The sequence below is a fragment of the Leptidea sinapis genome, chromosome 3 (genome assembly GCF_905404315.1).
Source record: "Leptidea sinapis chromosome 3, ilLepSina1.1, whole genome shotgun sequence".
Classification (NCBI taxonomy): domain Eukaryota; kingdom Metazoa; phylum Arthropoda; class Insecta; order Lepidoptera; family Pieridae; genus Leptidea; species Leptidea sinapis.
Window position 1 is genome coordinate 12,553,513 of NC_066267.1, and position 21,318 is coordinate 12,574,830.

Consider the following 21,318-nt stretch of genomic DNA (forward strand, 5'->3'; position numbering starts at 1 on the left):
CATTACCTGGATTCCGGATATCTCAGAAAAAATAATAGGTAAGTTTAGTATTGTTTGTTAAAACTCTATTATTTGTTTCGTCTTCGATATCCGGAATCCATATTGAGTGATATGTTTATTATCTTCTGGTACTCTTTACGATGATGCTATAATGTGTTGATTACATAAATAAAATTAAATGAGAATTAATTCAAGTCGATATATTAATTGGTATACAATAATTAAAGATCAAAATATCATCTATTTGACAGCATTAAAATAATTAGATAAGGAAAGGGACCATTGATTATTAACATTAGAAATGATTTGTTTCTGATAGTACTTCCGAAATGTGTGTTCTGATTTCCAATTTCCCGTGGACAGAATCTGATCGATGCTAAAATTTTCTAACCAGTTTAAAGATCCAACTGCCGAACGAACTGAACCAGGTGGGGCATTAATTCCTGCATCTTTAAGTGCTGATTTTACCCAGCCCCCTATTATTGTTCTCGTAGCAGGTCGTGGACTACCCCTGGTTGTAATAAATAGATGACTGAAGTCGCCTTTCTCACGGCGTTCCTGTGATACGTGTATCAGACGTCTAATCCAGTACACACAGCAGATCTTTTGGTTGGTATTCTTAAGCATTTTCCACCCGGACTGTCTGTGATTAGCCTTATCAGTTTTCGAGCCGAATACTGGCCAAAGCAAGACTGAATCACCTTCATCTATAAAGTTTCCTGAGCTTTATGCAGCAAGGTGAGATCAAGGACTCTTCTGCCGTACGACAATAATAACAAGATTGCAGTTCGTTTAGAAACTTCAAAAATATTATTTTCATTAGGATTGACTTTAGATAAATGACTTATAAGAATTTTAGGATCCCAAATAAGGGGTTTTAAAGCTTTTACTCGTGATACCGAAATTGCTTTTAGTATATGCTTAATAAAGAAATTTGAAGATAAATCAACGTTATTGGTGATATTGGTAAAAGTTGAAATCACGGATTTATGAACAAGTATAGTTCTATAGGCCAGTCCTTCTACATTGTGGAGGTATGCAAAGTATCTTGCCACCTCTGTAGGAGAAGGTAATTTAAAATTTGATGAACCCTTAGCACACCATTCTTTCCATTTTCTCCATGCTGGCGCATAAGTGTTAAGAGTTGATTTTCGGCAACTGGATAGCAATAAGGCTTTATCTTCTTCTGAACAATCCTCGATTACCTCTGACCACCCAAAATCAGCCACGTTTCCAACTGGATTTCTTGTATTCGAGTTGGATGCATCCACGTCCTTGTGTCTACCAGTACTCTGAAGATTTGCAATGCGAAACGGGGCTTGTTTTGCTCTGCGCTGGATGTCGGCTATCCAGAAGGATCTCGTCCATTGTGGGGCTATCAATATGTAAAGACCCTGAGCCTCGTTTAAGTGCTGCAATACCAGAGGAATCAAGTTTTGCGGGGGGAACAACCATGCTAGCCGAAAGTTCCATTGTTGACAAAACGCGTTGTGAAATAGGGCTTGACTGTCTAGAGTGTCTCTCGTTACGTAACAGTCCACTAAATGAGCCGTATTTGATGCAAACAGGTCCACGACTGGAGTTCCCCACATCTGAAATATGTTTGAGTGGCTTCGTTCGTCAGATGCCATTCGGGCAAGAGGTCCCTTTGGCGTGACAAGGAATCTACTTCGACATTGTACCGCCCCGGGAAGTACTGAGCTGTTATGCATGTGTCCAACTCGTCTAGGAGAACCAGTAACTTCTTTGTCAATTTGAGTAATTTCTTTGACTTGGTCCCACCTTCCTTGTTGATATAAGCTACCACTGTGCTGTTGTCGGTTTGGATCAGTATGTGACATTGGGGCAATTGATCCTTCTTTTCCAATATTTCCTCTTTGACATTTACATGCCAGCGTTTCTGTGTCTCTGTCCACTGACCTTTGATCATGGATTGTCCAACCTGAGCACCCCATCCCATATCGGAGGCGTCCGTTGTTAGGAGATGGGAGAACGGTGCCGTACCCGAGGCTGCGTTGTACCACCATTTCATTTCTGTCACGGCAGGTTCTGGCAACTGAAACGGTTGGTAAGGGTGTAGTTTTGGAAGCTGTCGACTGTAATATTGTAACGTTCGACAATGAAGCCTTCCTCTCCGAATCACGAATGTGGCAAAGTTGAGTTTCCCCAGAAGGGACTGGGCCTGTTTGAGGGACCAACTGCCTTTCGACATTTGTTTCTGAAACGCTTTGCGGAGCGTAGTGCACTTCGGCTCTGACAAGGATCTCGTGTTGTGTTCGGTGTCCCATAGAATTCCTAAAAACTCTAATTGACGAGTCGGAGCCAGATCAGATTTGTCGAAATTTATCGTCCATCTCAGTGTCTGCATGAAGTGTACTGCAAAAGCTATGTGATCGTAAAGTATCCGGCGATTTTGATTTACGATAATAAAATCGTCGAGATATACTACGCACCTTATGTTGTGTGACCTTATATGTTCTGCGATCCAGTTTGTCACTGTGGCAAAAGTCCTTGCTGCTGAGGACAGGCCGAAGCGTCATCTGGAGCAGTTTCCCTTTGTAGCTCAGTCTCAGGAATCTGCGATGTTCTCTGGCAATCGGCACGTGGAAATAAGCCTGGCTCAAATCTAATTTTGCCATCCAATTTCGATTCTGTAAAAACTGTGGCACTCGGAAATGGCTGAACAGATGGTATTCCTTTTACGTATTACAATCCTTATTTACAATCCGTATTTACAAATTCGTTTAACTTTCTGAGATTGAATATCGGTCGAAGCGATCCGTCCGACTTCGGGACAAGAAAAAGGTTGAAAGGTAACTGGGAGAAGTTTCGGCTTCCTCTAGAATTTGAGACTTAAGCATCACTTCTATTTGTTGGGTCATTAGAACACTCTCTTTGGTTTTGAAACATTCCAGTACTAGACGACTTGGGGTTATTAGGGGTGGTTTCAACATAAAAGGGATGCGCATACCTTTTAAGATTTGACAGACATGCGGTGGTGCTCCAATTTCTTTCCAGATATGATAATATTGCTTTAGACACCCACCTCGAAATGCTCGCGAGTCATGCACGGCGGTTGAAATGTCTAGTCGGGGAGTCAGAACGGTGCTTTCTTGGTTTTCCATTCTGTCGTCCCCTCGATGATGCGGATCTGTTATCTGAGAATGGTTTTGATTTAATAATTTTTCCCCTTTTAGAACTGTTACGAAATGGCTTTTCACTCAGTTGCTTGCTTGTGGAAGGCTTAGGAATATTATCGTTCATCTGAGGTTGCCTAATTGAACTGCTGTATCCCTGTGTTGTACGCATTGCTGACGGCGGCAGACAATTTCTCGGCCCCCCCAATTTTTTGACTCAAGATATTTATTTGTTCGTTATTAAACAAATACTCTGCGGATGGTGGGATTTTCCTCAGAGCTTCAGAATGATACTCATCAGGAATTTGTTTAAAAAGCAGTTCGCGGCGGTTCTGAATGGTATCAGCTCGCCTACCGCAAGTAAGTTGTATTAAATCATCCGTAATTTTCATGTAAGTAGAAGAATCTTTATTAAACGATTGATTAATTTTTTGAAAAGCGAAGTAGGTGTTAGATTTGTTTCCTTATTTCTAGACCAATCAATTATTTCTTGTAATATTTTACCCAACACATCTTTTTGTGTCAAAAGAGCATTCGTCATGGCAGAGAAAGAACGTTCTAAAAGATATTGACGATATTCTTCAGTGGATTGAGAACCAAAACGTTATAACTCGTCATTAATTTCTAGTTCTACAAATCCAGGTGTCGTAACGTATTTCTTTTGTACTTCAGCAAACCGTATCGAATTCCATTCCTTACAATTAAATCTTTGCAATTATTTTAATTTAGTGAGGTACTTTTCATTTGATTTAGGGTAGATCGGATCTTTAACTATAGTAGATGACTCAGCTAAAACCAGTTAATTTTTATCCTGATCGTTATTTGGGGGCACTAATGAGAAACTCGAACACGATTGAGAACCCGATGTCTGCATTGAGGGAACATCAGAATTTAATGACGTAATCGGAACATTATTTAAACACGACGTTGCAACCTCTAGCAAGATTGGTTTTTTGTATGTGAGGTATTCGCAGAATTAAACTGATTATAAATCATATCTGATTGAGAGTGGGTAATGATATTTGTTAAGAAATCAACTTGTTGTGATAATAATTCAAATTGGGAATCACTTACTTGGCGCACTCGTTTCGACTTCCGAATGTGTGATTTTTCCTGATGCTTATCGGTATTTGAACTGGATTCACTCTCCGAACTGGAACTCGATGACGAATTTTTCCTACTTCTTTCTTCATATCTTCTTTTATTTGAAGCACTTATATTTTCACTAACTGAATTAGGCTACATTTAGAAGGGAGACAAAGTAAAGCTTAAATAACTTTTTTTTTTAATTTAATTTGCTTTACTAAAGTAGCTAGATCGATGAGAACGCAACGAAAAACGACGCTATAATGAGGAAAAGATTTTGTGCGTCGTTCCAACTTAACAACTTTAGTCCGTAAAAGAAACACTAGGTGGCACTGCACGCACAAACCGGAAGGGAGATAGATGTCGCTAGCATCGAAAACGCTTGAAAAGCAAGGCTTTGACTCAATATGGATTCCAGATATCGAAGACGAAACAAATAATATCGTTTTAATAACTAAGAACTAAGAAAAGTACATATTATGACAACAACGAATATTTATAATCAGTTTACTGTAATATGAACGGATATGATTACAGCTTAGAGCGAGATAACGCTACACTCATCGGCAAGTACACGCGAAAGGCAGTCGAGATTCAGAACGAAGTTATCAACCTCCCCGACACTGTCATTGTAAGTATCTTTATTGTATAGGAGGAGTAACGGGCTCATGAGTAACACCGGAGGAATTACACGAGTGTGGATAGTATAAATAATAATAATATTATGTAGTTTCGCTGTTTCACTACCATTCAGCTGTTGTTGGCGATCTTTAAGTAAAAAATGATTGGAAATAGTACCTGGAGTATAAGGTATACGTTTGATAACATGTAAAGATACCATAAGAAGTGACGAGGACAACTGCCCGCCCAATACATTGCAGTGTGGTTGATGAGCCAATGTATTGTCACCACTGGTGGTGTGGACTGACGCCCTTCAAACATAAACACAAATAGGTTTGCATGCTTATAGTTTGGCGGCAAACAAAACTGTTGTAAATAATACAAAAGGTGTGGTTCAATAATTGAGCCGAGTGGTAATTGTGTAGGAGCTCCAAGAGCAATGCCTCCAGCTGCGAGACCAGCTGATCGTAGTGCAGCTGGGACGAGAGGAGGCACTCGCCAGCGCGGAAGAACTGCGGAACCAGCTGCTGCAGCACAGCACCATGCTGCACCAGCAGGATGCCGCGCTCGCGGCAGCCAGAGCCGAGACCGAGCAGCTTAGGTATGGACTCGTCCTTCGACCTGTTAGATAAAAGACGGAACCTTCCACACCAGGGCTAATTCCACACCAGCGCTAATCCACAGCGGTCAGTAGCAGTTGTTTAACGACATGTTGTTATAATATCTTTGAATAAAACACTTTTAAAGCATTAAAACGCGTGTAATTGTAACTGTGTTTGAATGATAATTTTTTGCCTAAATAACTATTCATAATCAAAATTTTGTGATAAAAATATAATTATTTTGTATTTACTGGTAATAACTGCGACCTAACTCTACTTCACCTAAAGCAGCGCTAGCGCGTCCGCACATTGACTGTGGTTCGGTTCAACCGTATTTAAGAAAAGGCTAATCGTTTATTTGTTATCTTTCACCTTACCTTTTATTTAGCAGTAGATGTTATTGCAAGTTGTAATTAAGTTTTTACAATACATTTGCAGAGAGCAGGTAGACAAGTTACAAACGGAGCGAAGTCAGATCACGGAGATAGCGGACAACCTGCGCAAGTCCACCATGATGGTTGAACAACTCACTGAAGAGAAGGTGAGTTTGTTGATAGGATTTTATTTATAAGAGGAAGCAAGAAGGTCATTCACAGAAGCAGGGTCTAGAGATGAGTTGCCAGCTGGGAGAACTGTAGATTCTCACATACACTTTAATATTTCACAATTGTACATTTCATTTAATAATTTATTTTTGGCACACAAAAGTGATGAATGTTAAAGTTGTATTTAAAAAGAAATCTTAATTAAGTCCATTGTTTAATTAAATTAACCCCTCTGTTAATTAATTAATTGTGCTTGCAATAATGGACTGTATTCAGTGGATGAAGATGCGAACGTTCCGATGTACGGAAAGACTACGTTTTTTCCGATCAGAAGTAACAAGTATATTATTGATTTATAATTTATTTTTCATAAATTTGTTAAGTATGAATACCCTCCCAACGGAAATACTCTACATATAAACTATAGAGTCAGTTCTATTGTTGATGAATATTACAAACTGACAGCAACGTCTGATGGCGGAGGCCCAGGAGAGCCGCTCGCGTGTGTACGTGCTGCAGCAGGAACTGGACAACAGCGAGAAGGTGCAGCAGGACTTCGTGAGACTGTCACAGTCCCTGCAGGCGAGACATCCAATAACAATTGTTTATAATAAACTTTTTTTCACATTATAGACATTTAACTAAAAATTTTTGGAATAATATTCCATTAATGATATAAAAATCGCTTTACCAATCTTAATTTTATACTTGGAAAATTGGAATGATAATGGGAAATAATAAAAACAAACAAAATAGCGTGAAGCACTGGCACAAATGAGTAATAGTCTATACACTACACGGTCAGCTGCTGCGAACTATAGGCGCCGCCCGACCGTCACGCGACATGTAACACACAGACGAAAAAGTTTGAGACGATGTAATAAAAGTTTCATTTTAATAATAAAACTTTATTTAAATCCATGCATAGTACATATTAAACGATAACAATTGATAACTTATTAACATATTATATCCAATTACACTTAGATTAATCTGATTTCTAGTTATGAACTCTATTTTGTAATTAGTTTCATTATTATTTGCTTTAAAGGGTAAGAGCCACCCCCAAGGAACAATTGTTAGTAAAAATAAAATACTGCAGTAATTGAGGAGCTCAAACACCAAATCGTACCAGATTTATACTTTGAACGCAGTCATCTGCGTAAATTTAATAAGTAATTTATTTAGCGATTGTAGTGCTATTTCACCGTTTCACAAATGTGCGAACAGGAAAGATGCAGCCCGTTATCGATTTCTGTATATTTTTTGGTGAAGTTGGCAGTTTGGTAGAAAATTCTTTTGGCCATCTAAATCGTATCAAGTAATTTTAATGAGCAAATTTTAATCTAGGCTTGTGGCGTTTTGTAATTTTGCGAGAAATTGTAAAATTTATGCTGTCTATGACTTTCGATATACTATGAAATTAAGAATAAGTAAAACGTACAAGCATTGTTTTCAATCTTCATCACCTAAAAATTATCATAATTGGATTTTATTTTTTGATAGAAAAATATTTTTGCTTTATATGCCAACAAGTGTGTGGTATATCTTAAATGTTTTCTACTCAACACTGTGTTTTGATGATGTTCATTCATTTTTATTTTATTTTTTATCCAGAGCACAGTTATAATAATTTTACACAGCTTACGTAAGCTAAACTTTAGAATATACAAGGAATTTATGGACCTTTTTTTTCTAAAAATAGTACACGAGCAAAGCTGGGGCGGGTCGCTAGTTTTCAAATAAGGAAGAAATGACATATTTTTTTTTCTGTTTAGAAATAAATGTACGGGTATGTAGGGCGTTTCTCAAAGTTTTGCCCCTAAGAGGGTGAATCAGGTTGAAAGACTATTTGAGCAGTTCGTAAATTTTTAAGGAATGAGCCATGGGAAGGCGTGGCCAGATTTTACCGATTTATAATAAATAGTAAACAATGTCGGATTCATGATTTTATGACGATAGGTTGTGATAATTATTACATTACCATTTTTACCCGGCGCCCGCTCGCTTCATTTGTTGAGTGAACTGTTCGTATTACCTGCTCAGGGGCGTGCATACCATATAGGCAATTAGGCAATACCTACCTCGTTAAGAACCTAAATAAATTTAACACTAGTGTTAAAGTTGCTTTAGTTTAATGTGATTGCGTTATTCTATAACCAAAGTTAGAATAACATAAACTAAATTAGGTAATAGGTTGACACCGAATGGTCCCGAAATTATATGCGAAACACAAATAACTACAGTATTTAGACTTCAAAACCTAGCGCTGTCGGATTTTAGCGCAACTACGTCTAGTTAGATTTACAGTGCGAATGCCTTCCTTGCTAGAAAACCAATGCACGCCCCTGTATAGGTACAGTACACAACCCACAGGACCCACGGTAGGCTGTGGGTCCTGTGGGTTGTGAGGGTGATGGGAAGGACAGCAGTCAAGTGATATGTAACGAGCTTGTGTTGGGTCCTCAGATACAACTGCAGCGGATCCGCGAGGCCGACACGGAGGTGCGGTGGCAGCACGACGATGACGTCACCGAGTGTCCCTCCTGCAAGACACCGCTACCCAACAATAAGAAGAAGGTGCGATGTGAGACCGCCACCGTCGGCTGTGATCACAGCTGTCGAAATGAAATCTTAAGAGAACACACAGCCTCTAACCGGAATTATCGGATACTATAGTAAATCTGGAGGAGAACTATGTCGCCGGACACTCTTGTCAACGTGTGGGAAAGTGGTACTTTGAAAACGCAAATGCATGCGCAAAATCGAACTTTGCGCACGATAATAGGAAAACCTTATTAAAACCTTTATCTGCACCTATATTTTAAAACCTCTATTAAAGATTCTACAACACTTATCTTATTGCCAACATTAAAACACCCAATCTCCTAGTAACCTGACTTTGACCCCTACCCCCCATACCCCTTATTACACAACAGTTTCATAAATTACTTTTAAGTTATAGCTTGATTTTTGCGTTAGCAAATAATTTATTTTATAAAGAGGCGGTACTCGAACGGTTAGCTCAGTTGGTTAGAGCACCGGCATGGAACGCCGGAGGTCGTGGGTTCGAATCCCGCATCGTTCATAAAATTTTGTTTTTCAAATTTTATTTGTGTAAATAATATATTTTTAAAATTATAAATTATTATATGTATTAAACCAACTAGCGAGTGATTTTGTCGAAGTGCGTATATCTCAATTCATCAATTTCCTGCTTGGATAAAGGCTAAAGATTGGAGATGTTTGTTTTTGACGGTTGTTGTTTAATGTTAAGGCTCACTCGAGCCTGTGTTCGTCTTATAACGACTGTACAAGTGGCGAAGCGACACACAGTCACCTGTGGCAAGTGAAACTGCTCGTAGTGCTACGCTATGGTTCCGTATTATGACTTTGCTGTCCATTCACCACAGACCGCAATAGTGAGACATTGAAACCAGGAAGGTGAATCCGAGTATAGGCCTACTGGGATTCACCACGACCTTATGTCAAAAAGTTAAACTTCGTATTAATACTAATAATATTAAATACGGTTCAGTTCCGAATGTGGTGAAGTTACGTTACGATTTAGGGAAATTGTACGATGCGTATTCTCGTTACAAGATAGAAAGCCAATTGTTGGGAGGTGGTTATTTTGCAATATTTTGACGTTTGGTTGAGTAAACAACTTAAAACATTATCTAATAGAGCATAGAAAACCCTTTTAATAGTAGTAGAAATATTTGTATTCCTAGAACAATATTGGTAACAAATAAAATTCGAAAAACAAACAAAATTTTTATGAACGATGAGGGCTCGAACCCACGACCTCTGGCGGTATGTGTCAGTGCTCTCCCAACTGAGCTAACCGTTCAAGTGACGCATCGTCATAAAATCTTGTCTACTTTGTTCAACTCTCAGGTTGTGGTTTCAAATTTTGTTTGTGTATTAATCCTAGAAGTGAGGGTTATCACTTTAAAAACATAACAAATATTGGTAACTTCGTGCAAGCTTTACGTTCAAGTGTCGTTGACGTGCGGCTCCGATTCAGTAAACGTTCTATGGAAATGGAGTAGAATACCAATCTAGAGCAAAACTTGGATAGGATCGAAACTTCAACGATTTTGTAATTACTTACGTGAATAGCGCCGTATATTGTTTTCATCTATTACCACTCTCATTACGTAGAAATATTGCCGACGTCTCATTATCGATGATGATAGCTCAATCTAAAACCAATTGTCCATACGTCCTTTCTAAAGTTAATTTATATGTACCATACCTGCACTCTCAGAAAATAAACTCAATGTCCCGCGTAGCCGTTCCAATTACAGAGCTAATGCATTTGTCCACCGCAATTCAAATATTTTCAATAAATTAAAACACTTGGATAATATTGACCTATTCTGCTCTGACGTACAATAAGCTAAAATAATTTTGGCTAATTGTAACTTAGGGCTAGATCCTAAATGGGATTGTATTGTATATAATCTAGTTTATATGTTTTAAATCTCGCAAATGTTATACCTAGACTTAAGTGTAAAGCATTGTAAATATTACTTGTGGAGGCTCATAAAATATTTACATGTCTAAAGTAGCGTACAGCAAAAATTGTTGAGATAAGTTACACCTATCTATCTCAGGGACTTTGCAACATAAATCTATACCTTCATACCAACAAAAATCTATACTTTCATACCAACAAAAATCTGTAACTTCTGTCATAAATTCTCAAAAGATTGTAATCTATATAATACTGACATTAAAAAAGTACGAAAAATTAATAAGTACCTTACCTTTAGGCTCTCGTAACACTTCAGGACTGTTGATTTCATTTTGAAATATATCTAGCATTAACTTAATCTTTGCCATTTGACGATCAGATTTTATTTAAGTACCTAACCACAACGTGTAAATGATTAGGTAAACAACTTATTTACTAGCAAAAAAGCTTTGACAGCTATCACAGTTACTAAGTCATACAAAATGGCGACAAAAAGTAGCGCGAACGTTCGGAAAGTGTAAGTGTAGGCCGCTTAACGCTGTTCATTAGTAAAATAATGTTAGGGATAACAAAGACAAGCCAATGTTACATTTAGTTCACCACAAAAAATATACTACGGAGTTTCATCCAACCCCTTTTAACCATTGTTATTATTATTAGTTAAAATACTTAGGTGAGTTGTCTCTCTTCACCCGCAGTAAAATATTTTATTCGCATTCAATTGTGCTATTAACTCATTTACCATAAAATGTGGGTTGACTCTCTTCACTACCAAAGCGACGAAATGGCCATTACTTATTAACATTTACCTCTGTATTATGGCTGTCAGCCCCTGTAATATAAATAGTTTGTTGTTACGTGTGTTTATTGTTGTGTGCGCAGGTCCACTGCCGCCACTGCGGGCGCATCTACTGCAGCGCGTGCGTGTGTCGCAGCGTGCCGAGCGGGCCCCGCGGCACGCCGGCGCGCGTGTGTTCCGTGTGCGACACGCTGCTGCGGCCACACACCGCGCCGTACTTCAGCACGGCGCCGCCGCACTCGCCCGACTAGCGACCTCGTGTACTGAGAACGTTGCGTTACGTCTCCAATCAGAAGGGCTCTTATTAGTAGGCAAGGGACTCATCTACTCGTGCCGCTGTGTGACACTAGGAAAAACTTGTAATATATTTCCGGCTCTTACTCTCATTGTCAGCTCCTAAAACGGATATGGAATTTGTGTTGATGACTCCATCAGGGGCGTGCATATTAATAGGCAATAAGGCAGTGCCTACCTCATTATAAACCTAAATAAATACAACACTAGAGTTAAAGTTAATTTAGTTTAATTTGGGTACATTATTTTATAACCAACTTCTATTTAACAACTACTCATAAAATTCTACCTTAAGCTAAATACCTACGGTCAGCAATCTTTTCAAATTCCAAAGCTCAACTACGACTAGTTAGATCCACAGTGCCTTCTTTACTAGAAAAATAATGCACGCCCCTGGACTCAACTTACATTTGCTTTTCACAAATAAATCACCACTGTTTTTGTCTTTGGATGCATTAACGCTCAGAACGTTACCACAGAGTGACCTCGGCATGGCATCACCTATAAACCAAACACGGCAGCTCATCCGAGTCTTGTCTTGTACATCGATTCATCCCGAGCTTTAAATAATTTAATTCGGGTTGGAAACAGTATTTTTTAAATTTCCTGATAAACTAGCGAGCAATAGCTACTAGAATAGCAAGAACAGACAGTAAGTATATAAATGTGGCGCATTTCTTAAACATGTGATGTTTGATAATGGAGTAATGTTTATTTCAAGTAGAATGTCACATCAGTTCGTGAACAGTTCAATTAGATTGAATCGTGTGAATTGTAAATAGACGAATGTATATAATATATACAATTAGATAGAATATACTATTGTTATTGAATTCGAGTAGTGTACGGAGAGAGTATATTTATTTAACGTAATATTGATATAACACCGCTCAAGTGTCGAGAGACACGAGTGCTTATATCAATATTAGTTTGACATTACAAAAATTCAGTGAATAAAATAATAGAACTCTTTTATTATATTTGGGCAGCCGTCATTATTTCTAAGTACGTTATCTTAGCAGTACATTCACGTGTGCAGTATTCGGGATTCCAACTTGTCCATTTAAATGTCTAATTCTTAATAAATTAAATTTGTTAAGTATTTAAGTTCAGGAAGTCTATTAACAAAATCGAAAGCTGAAGTTTCGGTCCGAATCAAAAGAACGGCGAAGTTCGAATTAAATCCCTATTACCAAAGTTTTTCGGATCAGAATACCGTGGACGGATTTCGTTTTGGGGACCATAGACACAACCATAAAAAGTGAGGTCAAACAACGAAAAAGTAAATGTCAAGTGAATTTGGGAATAAGGTAAACGAAAGACAAATTGTCTAATTGCGAACTTCGTATCGATCTTCGTATCCAAAACACTTTCGTAATAGGAAATTGTACGATCGACGGATCGTACATTTTTAACAGAAACTTTGTATTTCGATTTTTGGTAAATGGGCTCGAGATGTGTGTTGTTGTTTCTTGTGTTATTCTTTATCTGTTGAAGTCTGGACGAAACGTGGTTCGATGCGTTCTGTGATATCTCAAAGTTCAGTGACAGGCGTATTGTGCAGACAGAAACTCGTTTTAGGTTATGCAATATTAATGTTGTCTCTTCTCATGTCAGCCAGTAAATGTAAGCCACGGTATTTACAATTTATTTTAAATTTACTTAACCTTCCGAAATCGGCAGTGCCCCAGGGCCCTAGATTTTTCAGATGCACCAAAACCAAAAGTGCCGTACAGCACCCTATTCCCTCATCAAGTTCTAACCCTTATTTTGTTCACAAGATGGTTTTTTTTGCATGGTTTTATAGCTTATTTCAATAGCTTTATGATACATTACCTTATATCATTATAATTATAATCAATATTGCTAAACGTAAAGTAATACGCGAATGTGCGAGCGCCAAAATTGCGTCGATCTGTGGCTACCGCGCGATCATAGTTTTCCGGAACGGAAGGTTTCTTGTTCGGCGTCATTTATACGAGAGTTAAAATTTTTAGCGTTCAAAACCCCAAAAAAACCGATATAAGGTACATCACAGTACGTATTATTATGTTGTATAGGTATCATCGTAATTAGAAACCACGTTTTATCGGACAGATGTGTAGAGTACGAGCATGGTGTGACCAATGTGCTCAAGTGATCAAATTGTGCTAATTTCAACCATATTCACATAGTCATTGAATGGCTAATTTAATTATATCAACTATTATTCTGGTATTGAATATGTTCTTCTAAATCATTCGTATACAAAATATTTTATAATGGTAAAGATACTTTTGTCAGTTCCATTTTAAACTTCCGCTAATGGTAATACAAGCCTGTGATTGGTTGATATAATTGTGAAGTCATTCAATGTTTACGTATTATTAAAGTGCCTTCACGCAATAGTGCGTTTCGTATTAATTTATCTGATAAATCTTTTCCAATAAAAGAGTAGCTGTACACCTATCTTGTTGCGAAGTTCGGTGTCCTTGTGTGAAGGCATCTTTAGTTAGTTATAAATTAACAGTCAATGTTATTATATAAATATATTTTACTCTAAATAAATCATAAATTTTTAATTGTGTCAATCTTTTTCTTAAAGTTTTATGCGTAGTTACGCCTAATATATTTTTTCTCCTTTATGATAAAAACCTAAGTTTTATCATTTTACGAGTATACTTCGTCCAAACCTATATTTTACTTTTAACAACTTGACATATTAAAATACACCATTTATGTAAAGCAAAACGGTAAGTTTCATCGTATTGAAAGATCAATCAAGAAGGTCATAGACAACATCATTTTGTCATTCTCAGAGTTATTCATTTGCATTTTTCATGGTTATGTATTTAGGTTTTTTTTTTATTGTTCATAATTAAAAGTATTTCAGAGCAAATACATATAAAGTCACCCACAAGAAACCATGTAAGGTTTATTCGTGGTGACGAGATCGATCTTAATTATTAACATTATTATATTAAATTCTTACACTAATAATTATATTAACACGCCTTATATATACATAATTACATTAAAAATTGTTTGGTTCATAAATACTTTGCCTTTTCCGGTTCTTTCTCAATACTTTCTAAAACGTTTGCTGGCAAACCATTTAGTGTGTCTGGCAATAAATACTCCCATTTCCGCCTACCATATGCATTGTTACATTTAGGTAATATGTTTGTGTTTAGGTAGGACAGACTACGGAGGGGTGGTTGCCGTGACTGTCTTATTAAAGCTTTAATGTTTGAGATTTCTTCCATTATAACAGAGATTTTTATCTTATCGTATACATTTACAATTCTGCAAAATTTAAACACACCCATTTCGTTATTTTTATATTTCTTTCTAATGTGTTGCGGTACTATAGTTTTTAATATTTTAAGTTGTAATTTGTAAATGTTGTCAATGTATCTGTAATAAGTACGACCGTAACTACTCAAGCAATAATTAATTATCGAGTCTGCTAATGCCATATAGATAAGCCTAAGAGTTCTATAGGGTAACTTGTATATATATACAACCCGAATTGATTTCCAATGAGGAAAGATAATCTAAAACTTAGTCATTTCCCATGGGGGACCAAAAACAGGATTTGACATCGCTATTTTGGCATTCAAATCTCCAAAAACAAAATAATTTAATTAGGAATTAAGTGCGGCCGTGTATTTAAAGTGGCTCAGAGAAATGCCTACATCACTTGAAGAGCCATCTGTAATATGAATTGATAATGCACCGTATCACTCTCGTTAAATAAATAAAATGCCAACACAGACAAACCGAACAATTGAAATCATAAACTATTCTTTAAGTGGGGAGTATGTGGATGAATCTCTCAAAGGAGAACAATCAAAAATGTTTAAAACAAAGAAGCAGCGAAAACAATATTTAACAGCAGAACATGACATTATCGTCGACAGACTTCCCCACACCACTGTCAAACTAGTGAAGCCTGTCAGTGAGATCCGCATATTTCACCCGGCCTTCCGGGTCCGTCACTGACCTGTATAAATACAGTGGTATTCAGCCAGGCTGTTATATATATCCCATATCATGTACAGCAAATTTTTTGTGCCTATTTGAAGCGCCACTCGCGGGCGTCGAGAGATCTAATTTTGACGTATAATACAAATGGCTGCGAAGGAATGTATCAATAACTTTGAATTATTTTTGCATTTTGAATTTATTTCAACGCATATTAATATAATGTAATCATACAATTTTTGTAGGTAAATAAAATTTCATCATCACTAGTTCTAGTACCGAAGACTCTTGCTACATGGCCAACAGCGCCAAAAATGGCACAAAAGCACTTTAACAGAGTGGTATATAGTAGAGGTCAGTGGGGTCCGTCCATTTCCGGATATCAAAATCAATTTATTCATGTAGGTCACGGAAATGACACTTATGAATGTCAAAAATATTTTCTTATTGAATCTACCGCTACTTCGTAAGGGGTTGAGCTAATGAGAAGAAGTAGGAAGAAACTCATTGCCACTCTTTTATATCAAGATTTACATTTAAGTACATCGATTTACAAATCAATTCAAATACAATATAATATGTAAAATGATGCAACAGACACACTCAAACGTCAAATAGTCAATGTCTAACTCGAGTAAGTCAAAAAAGTAAATGTAAATTAATACAAAAGTTATTGAGTACAGTAGCTGCATCATCCACATACACGATAAATAAATAAAGGTATTCTGTGAGCATATTCTAAGCGATTATAAATAAATAAATATGTATATATCCATACATATATATATACACACACAATAACTTTTAAAAATCTGAAACCGAGTCTCCGGCAACAGGATCATCCTGCCACCACAAGCAGCGCCCGTTCAGCATGACGCATGAGCCAGCCATCGCCTCCCTCAACCATATTTTAGGGAAGGGGACGACCCGTCCCATGTCGCCGCCACAAGCAGTGACATTTAAGCGAGCATGACGAAACCTGTTACGAGAACCACGTCTCTTCGGCCACCTTGCCCAACATTATCAACTGCAGAATCTCGCATCTGGAGGGCGTGACCATTGTAGGCTCCCCTTTTTCTTTTGATGTCTCCCAGAGTGGAGAGAAAAGAACCGGCCTGTAAGGTATCATATCGATCTGAAATCACCTGGTACGCAAGTTCATACCATTTTGCTTGTACTTGTAAGAAAGCTACTCAAAGACCGCAGGTGTATATATCTTTTTATTCAAAAAGGGTAATTAAGACATACAATATCTTTCGCTCATCATTTAGTTGTTTCACTATACCGAATGAAGAGCGATATGGAAAAGACTTACAGCACCAATATAAATGACGTTGAATTTTGGACATGAGAGCAAAAGAAAATGCAAGGGGAAAATAGAATAGAAGGGTGTGGAGCCATATTTGGATGTATAAGAAAATTTTATACTTTTTGGAAGTCTATTTTGGTAGCACCAAATTTTCATATTAATAAAGTTTTCCTCTTACGAAGGAATATATTATTGAAAATTAAAGGGAAGGAACTTGGAAATGTAATAAATAGTTTGGTATACTGTCACCGTCCTTCATACTGCACCACCGTCAAAAGTATAATTCAAAGACAATTCAATTAAAATATATTTAATAGTAATACATAGGTAGTAGAAGTAATACAGAAAAAGAAGTCGGAAACACAACGGACATAAAATTAAAAAACTGTTGAAACCCATTTCATAGTTGGAATGTCATAGCCGCATTGAGAATGTAGTTGTTAACTCGTGTTTAACTTGAATAATTAACTTATAATATTTCAAACGATATTACGTGTTTATTACGATGATTTAATGAATTACATTCACAAGTATGCGAGTACGTATGTAGGCACGTAAAAATGTTTATCTACACCCATGCTTTAAATTCTCTATTAAAGATTCTGAAACAGTTAGCTTATTGCCAACATTAAAACACCCAATGTTCTAATAACCATTACATCATCCAAACGAGTGTTGTAATGTTGTACTGAATTTCATAACACTGTTGATAATTAGGTATTAAAACACTCATGTGATACTATTATCACACTCGGCTTCGCCTCGTGAGATAAATCCACATTCGTGTTTTAATACCCCGTATTACACAACAGTTGCATCTGTTATAACACTACAAAAGTAACTTCAAAACTTTATTACACTATTTTTCGTATTTTGTGGCATGTGTGCATCAATGTGGCCGCAGCTAATGACTACTATTTAGAATTTTCATTAGCCTCTGTAATAATGATGGCGCATATAGCCCAGAGGCTAGTGACCGAGATACCTGTTTTTATCTATTGACAGTGTAACCTACAAAATAAATAGCTTGAATGTAGATATCACGTCACCCTAGTCCCTCTAGTAAGAGGGAGAGTTCAAAAAATGACACAGGCATTTAAAAAATGTGCATCAAAATCAAAGTCACGCAGCTCGGTTTAGGCGAGAAAACATTACTTACCGCGTTGACTCGACGATCGTAGTCCGGAATCCGGATAGTCCTTACGGCAAACGGTCTCAGAGTAAAGGCAAATAGCCTAGACATTATATCAAGCGGTTCTCGCTAAGCGGTTGGCTCAAAGACACACAGTGATAGCTCTATCTGCAGCCCCGCCACCGGTAGCTTGTGAATGGCTCCGCTGCCGGTACAAACCAAATAAAACGAGTGTCATTTGCTAGAATCATTCCTTATTTATATTACACCACTAAAGGGTTTTAGCGTTTAAAAATTCGTGCTCAAAAGGTATGATAAAACTTTTTCAACATTAATTTCCCCTTTAATAATATGTGTGTGATTTTGGATTAAAAACGTAAAAAACCTCTAACTTAGCAGATATTGATCAAAAAAAAAGGACAGACTAACAAACGTAAATCTTATAGCAAGCCTCTTTTTCGTCAGGGTTTAAAAAATACCTAACTGCTACTCCACTTATGTCACTGTCCAAATCAGGTTCTTAATTCAATATAGGCAGCCTACTTAAACAATCTATAATATTTTAAACAGCTGGAGTATACGCAGATACTTATAGATATGGCAGTCGAAGCTTATTATGGTGTAATTTGTGGCTTTGTTTTTGTATGACGTGAATTGTCTATATGTATAGAACGTCATTTGGTTAGGGGTTATTTTAGTCATAATAATAATATGACAACACCTAAAACTACTCCTATTAAAACTATTCTGACTACTTCCAGGGGGCCTATCATCAACTTTTAATAAGCGATGCGATACCGATGCAGTTCAGTTTAGGTACCTAAACTGAATCACTAGAATTCGTACCATGAAGTGCCTTTTACTGAATGGCGTTTGGATCGCTTATGAAAAATGAACGAAATAAATTTGTCTGTGGTCCGCGGTGTGAGAAAGAGATGACGCTCTACAGTCGTAGAAAATAATAAATAAAATTATAAACCATTAAGAACTTATTAAATAATAGTAATATAAATAAATATAGTTCTTTGAATAACAAATTAAATGTTTTCTCAGGTATTTTCGTAAATATAACGAGTTATGAACGCACCTCCATTGATGGTAGATTTGACAGGAGCATAGAGTACATTTTTTAAATTTGTTCTTGCAAACAGGCTATAGCCAGGGCCCTTACTGCCTCGTCTTTAGTATTTTCATTTATTTTCAGTATTTTGTTTTACAAATAAGTCCAATAAAGTATTCTCTTCTCATCTTTCATCAATAAAATTTTCCTTTTTTGTATGTTTTCACTATTTTTTAAAAGTTATTAACAACACGATTCACTTTCCTCTAAGGAAGTAGCAACTTTTTTCGAATCGCTCACTTTGACACATAAGCTATCCAGTTTAGGTTGAAATATTACCTCATGGTACCAATGAATGAACGAACTAAATCAGTCTGCAATTCAATTGACATCATTGAGATTTAATATCAGTTGATTTGACGTCAACCTAAATTAGATAGCTCTAGTACGAAATAGCAAAGCAATTCATTTTAGTTTTTCAATTGAATCGTAGTAAGAGTTCATGGTAGGCCCGCTGAAAGGAGCACGCGGAGACTACTTCTATTGTGTCAATATTCTTAGGGTCGAACGAAGGACTATAATTGTTTCGTCAATGTCGCCTGTTAGACGATTCTATCTTACAAAGTATTCAAAATATCATTTTCAATCAATGACGTTCTATACAAATAGACAAAACACGACACAGCTGAAACATGGAACATGCTGTGGCATGTTCCATGTTTACTATGGTGTATTTATGAATACACCATAGTAAACATCGACTCATATATCTATGCAGCAAAGTAAAACATTTATTCAGATAAGTTCTTATATATGAATATAACGTCATTGTTTTGATTTTATAACTTAAAATATAAAATTCTAGGTCTAATTATATCAATGTAGTCCCCTCACACACTGTTTTGAATGATTCAGCTAATTCTTAATTTATCGCACATTATTTTTAAATTACAGATGATTCAAATATTTTTTTTGTCAACGATTTTGTGTAGTCATTATATAATATTTAAGATTGATTATTTATAACTATAAATTTATAAGTCCTACACGACCACTTTATCTCTGGACCTCGCTGGGACGTGAAGCACCCTCCCATTCCCCTTTCACCTCCTCGCGCTCGTACTGTTGCGTCAGTACGGTCGTAGTGTTGTGATATTTTCGTTCTATCACTGCTTTGTTTTTGAAGTTTACATTATTACGTTTTGACTTATGTTTTTTTTACTTATTCCAGATTCTTTCATTGAATTTTTATCATTATATAATTATAATAATCAGCATCACAACACAACATTATTACATCAATCTACAATACTGAAAAAAATAAATCGATGTTTATCTAATAATAATAATATCCTAAAGATGCTTGTTTTGCACACCGTAACAAAGCGACGATGTGACGTCATAGTCCAGAGATAATGTAACCAGGTAGTATTAAGATGATTCTATATTCATAATAATGATCGAAGGTATAACTATTATTTTGATTATTAAGTGATAAAATAAAAGTATATAATAATAATAATAATAATGATGATGAAATATGATAGAAAATATGATAAGCCTAGGCTCTAACGTCCGTGCGACACTGTCTAGACATTGTCGGCGTTTAACACAATATCCTACTTTCTAGACGTCATCATACCGTATGTCCTTATACTATGATACATTTTAAATACATTCAAGCTTTTCATGATTCTTAAATCAAAATTAACAAATTAATTATAGCATCAAATAATAAGAGAGCCAATAACGAGCGCGCGGTGTCGTACACGTGACACGCGACGTGGGCCGCAGCTGGTCCTTGTCTAGTCGGGGTGTCCCTCCAGGCTCAATGTGATGACGTCACTCACCAGGCAGTCCGCCGGCTGCGAAACAACGTTGTGTTAAATATATTGCTAATACCAGCACGATGCGTCTTTAACTAAAATAGATATCAAAAAATGTCATGATTTTTCATTCTTAACTAAACTCTTCACTTAAATGACTCAATAACTTTTGTTTTGTAATTTACATTTACTTTTTTGACTTAATCGTTGTAAGGCACTGACTATTTGACGTTTGTTGCATCACTTTACATATTATATTGTAATTGAAATGATTTGTAAAACGATGAAAATGTAAATCTTGATTTAAAAGAGAGGCAATGAGTTTCTTGATACTTCTTCTCATTAGTTCAATCCTTTACGAAGTAGCCGTAGAATTAATAAGAAAAAATATATTTTTTGACATGCTAAGTGTCATTTCCGTGACCTACAAATAACCTACCTACTTATAAAGTGATTTT

At 36.6% G+C, this 21,318-nt stretch overlaps 2 protein-coding genes and 1 non-coding gene across 5 annotated transcripts in view; 2 read left to right on the forward strand and 1 right to left on the reverse strand.

Annotated features, from left to right (window-relative positions):
- Positions 1-14,128, forward strand: part of LOC126979524 (rab GTPase-binding effector protein 1) — a 30,189-nt gene extending 16,061 nt beyond the window's left edge. For all 3 annotated transcript variants that reach the window (XM_050828850.1, XM_050828851.1, XM_050828853.1), the window contains 6 exons: positions 4,761-4,854; positions 5,270-5,445; positions 5,885-5,987; positions 6,457-6,573; positions 8,461-8,571; positions 11,357-14,128. In XM_050828850.1, coding sequence (XP_050684807.1) covers positions 4,761-4,854; positions 5,270-5,445; positions 5,885-5,987; positions 6,457-6,573; positions 8,461-8,571; positions 11,357-11,524 — 769 coding nt within the window. In that variant the 3' untranslated portion in view covers positions 11,525-14,128. The remainder of the gene's footprint in view (positions 1-4,760; positions 4,855-5,269; positions 5,446-5,884; positions 5,988-6,456; positions 6,574-8,460; positions 8,572-11,356) is intronic.
- On the forward strand, positions 9,006-9,079 carry Trnas-gga (transfer RNA serine (anticodon GGA)). The gene has a single exon. It is a non-coding gene; the product is annotated as a tRNA-Ser (tRNA).
- A 3,008-nt stretch (positions 14,129-17,136) lies between the features above and the next one.
- Positions 17,137-21,318, reverse strand: part of LOC126979514 (structural maintenance of chromosomes protein 1A) — a 72,327-nt gene continuing 68,145 nt past the window's right edge. Inside the window, exon 27 of the mRNA XM_050828830.1 lies at positions 17,137-20,899. Coding sequence (XP_050684787.1) covers positions 20,840-20,899 — 60 coding nt within the window. The 3' untranslated portion in view covers positions 17,137-20,839. The remainder of the gene's footprint in view (positions 20,900-21,318) is intronic.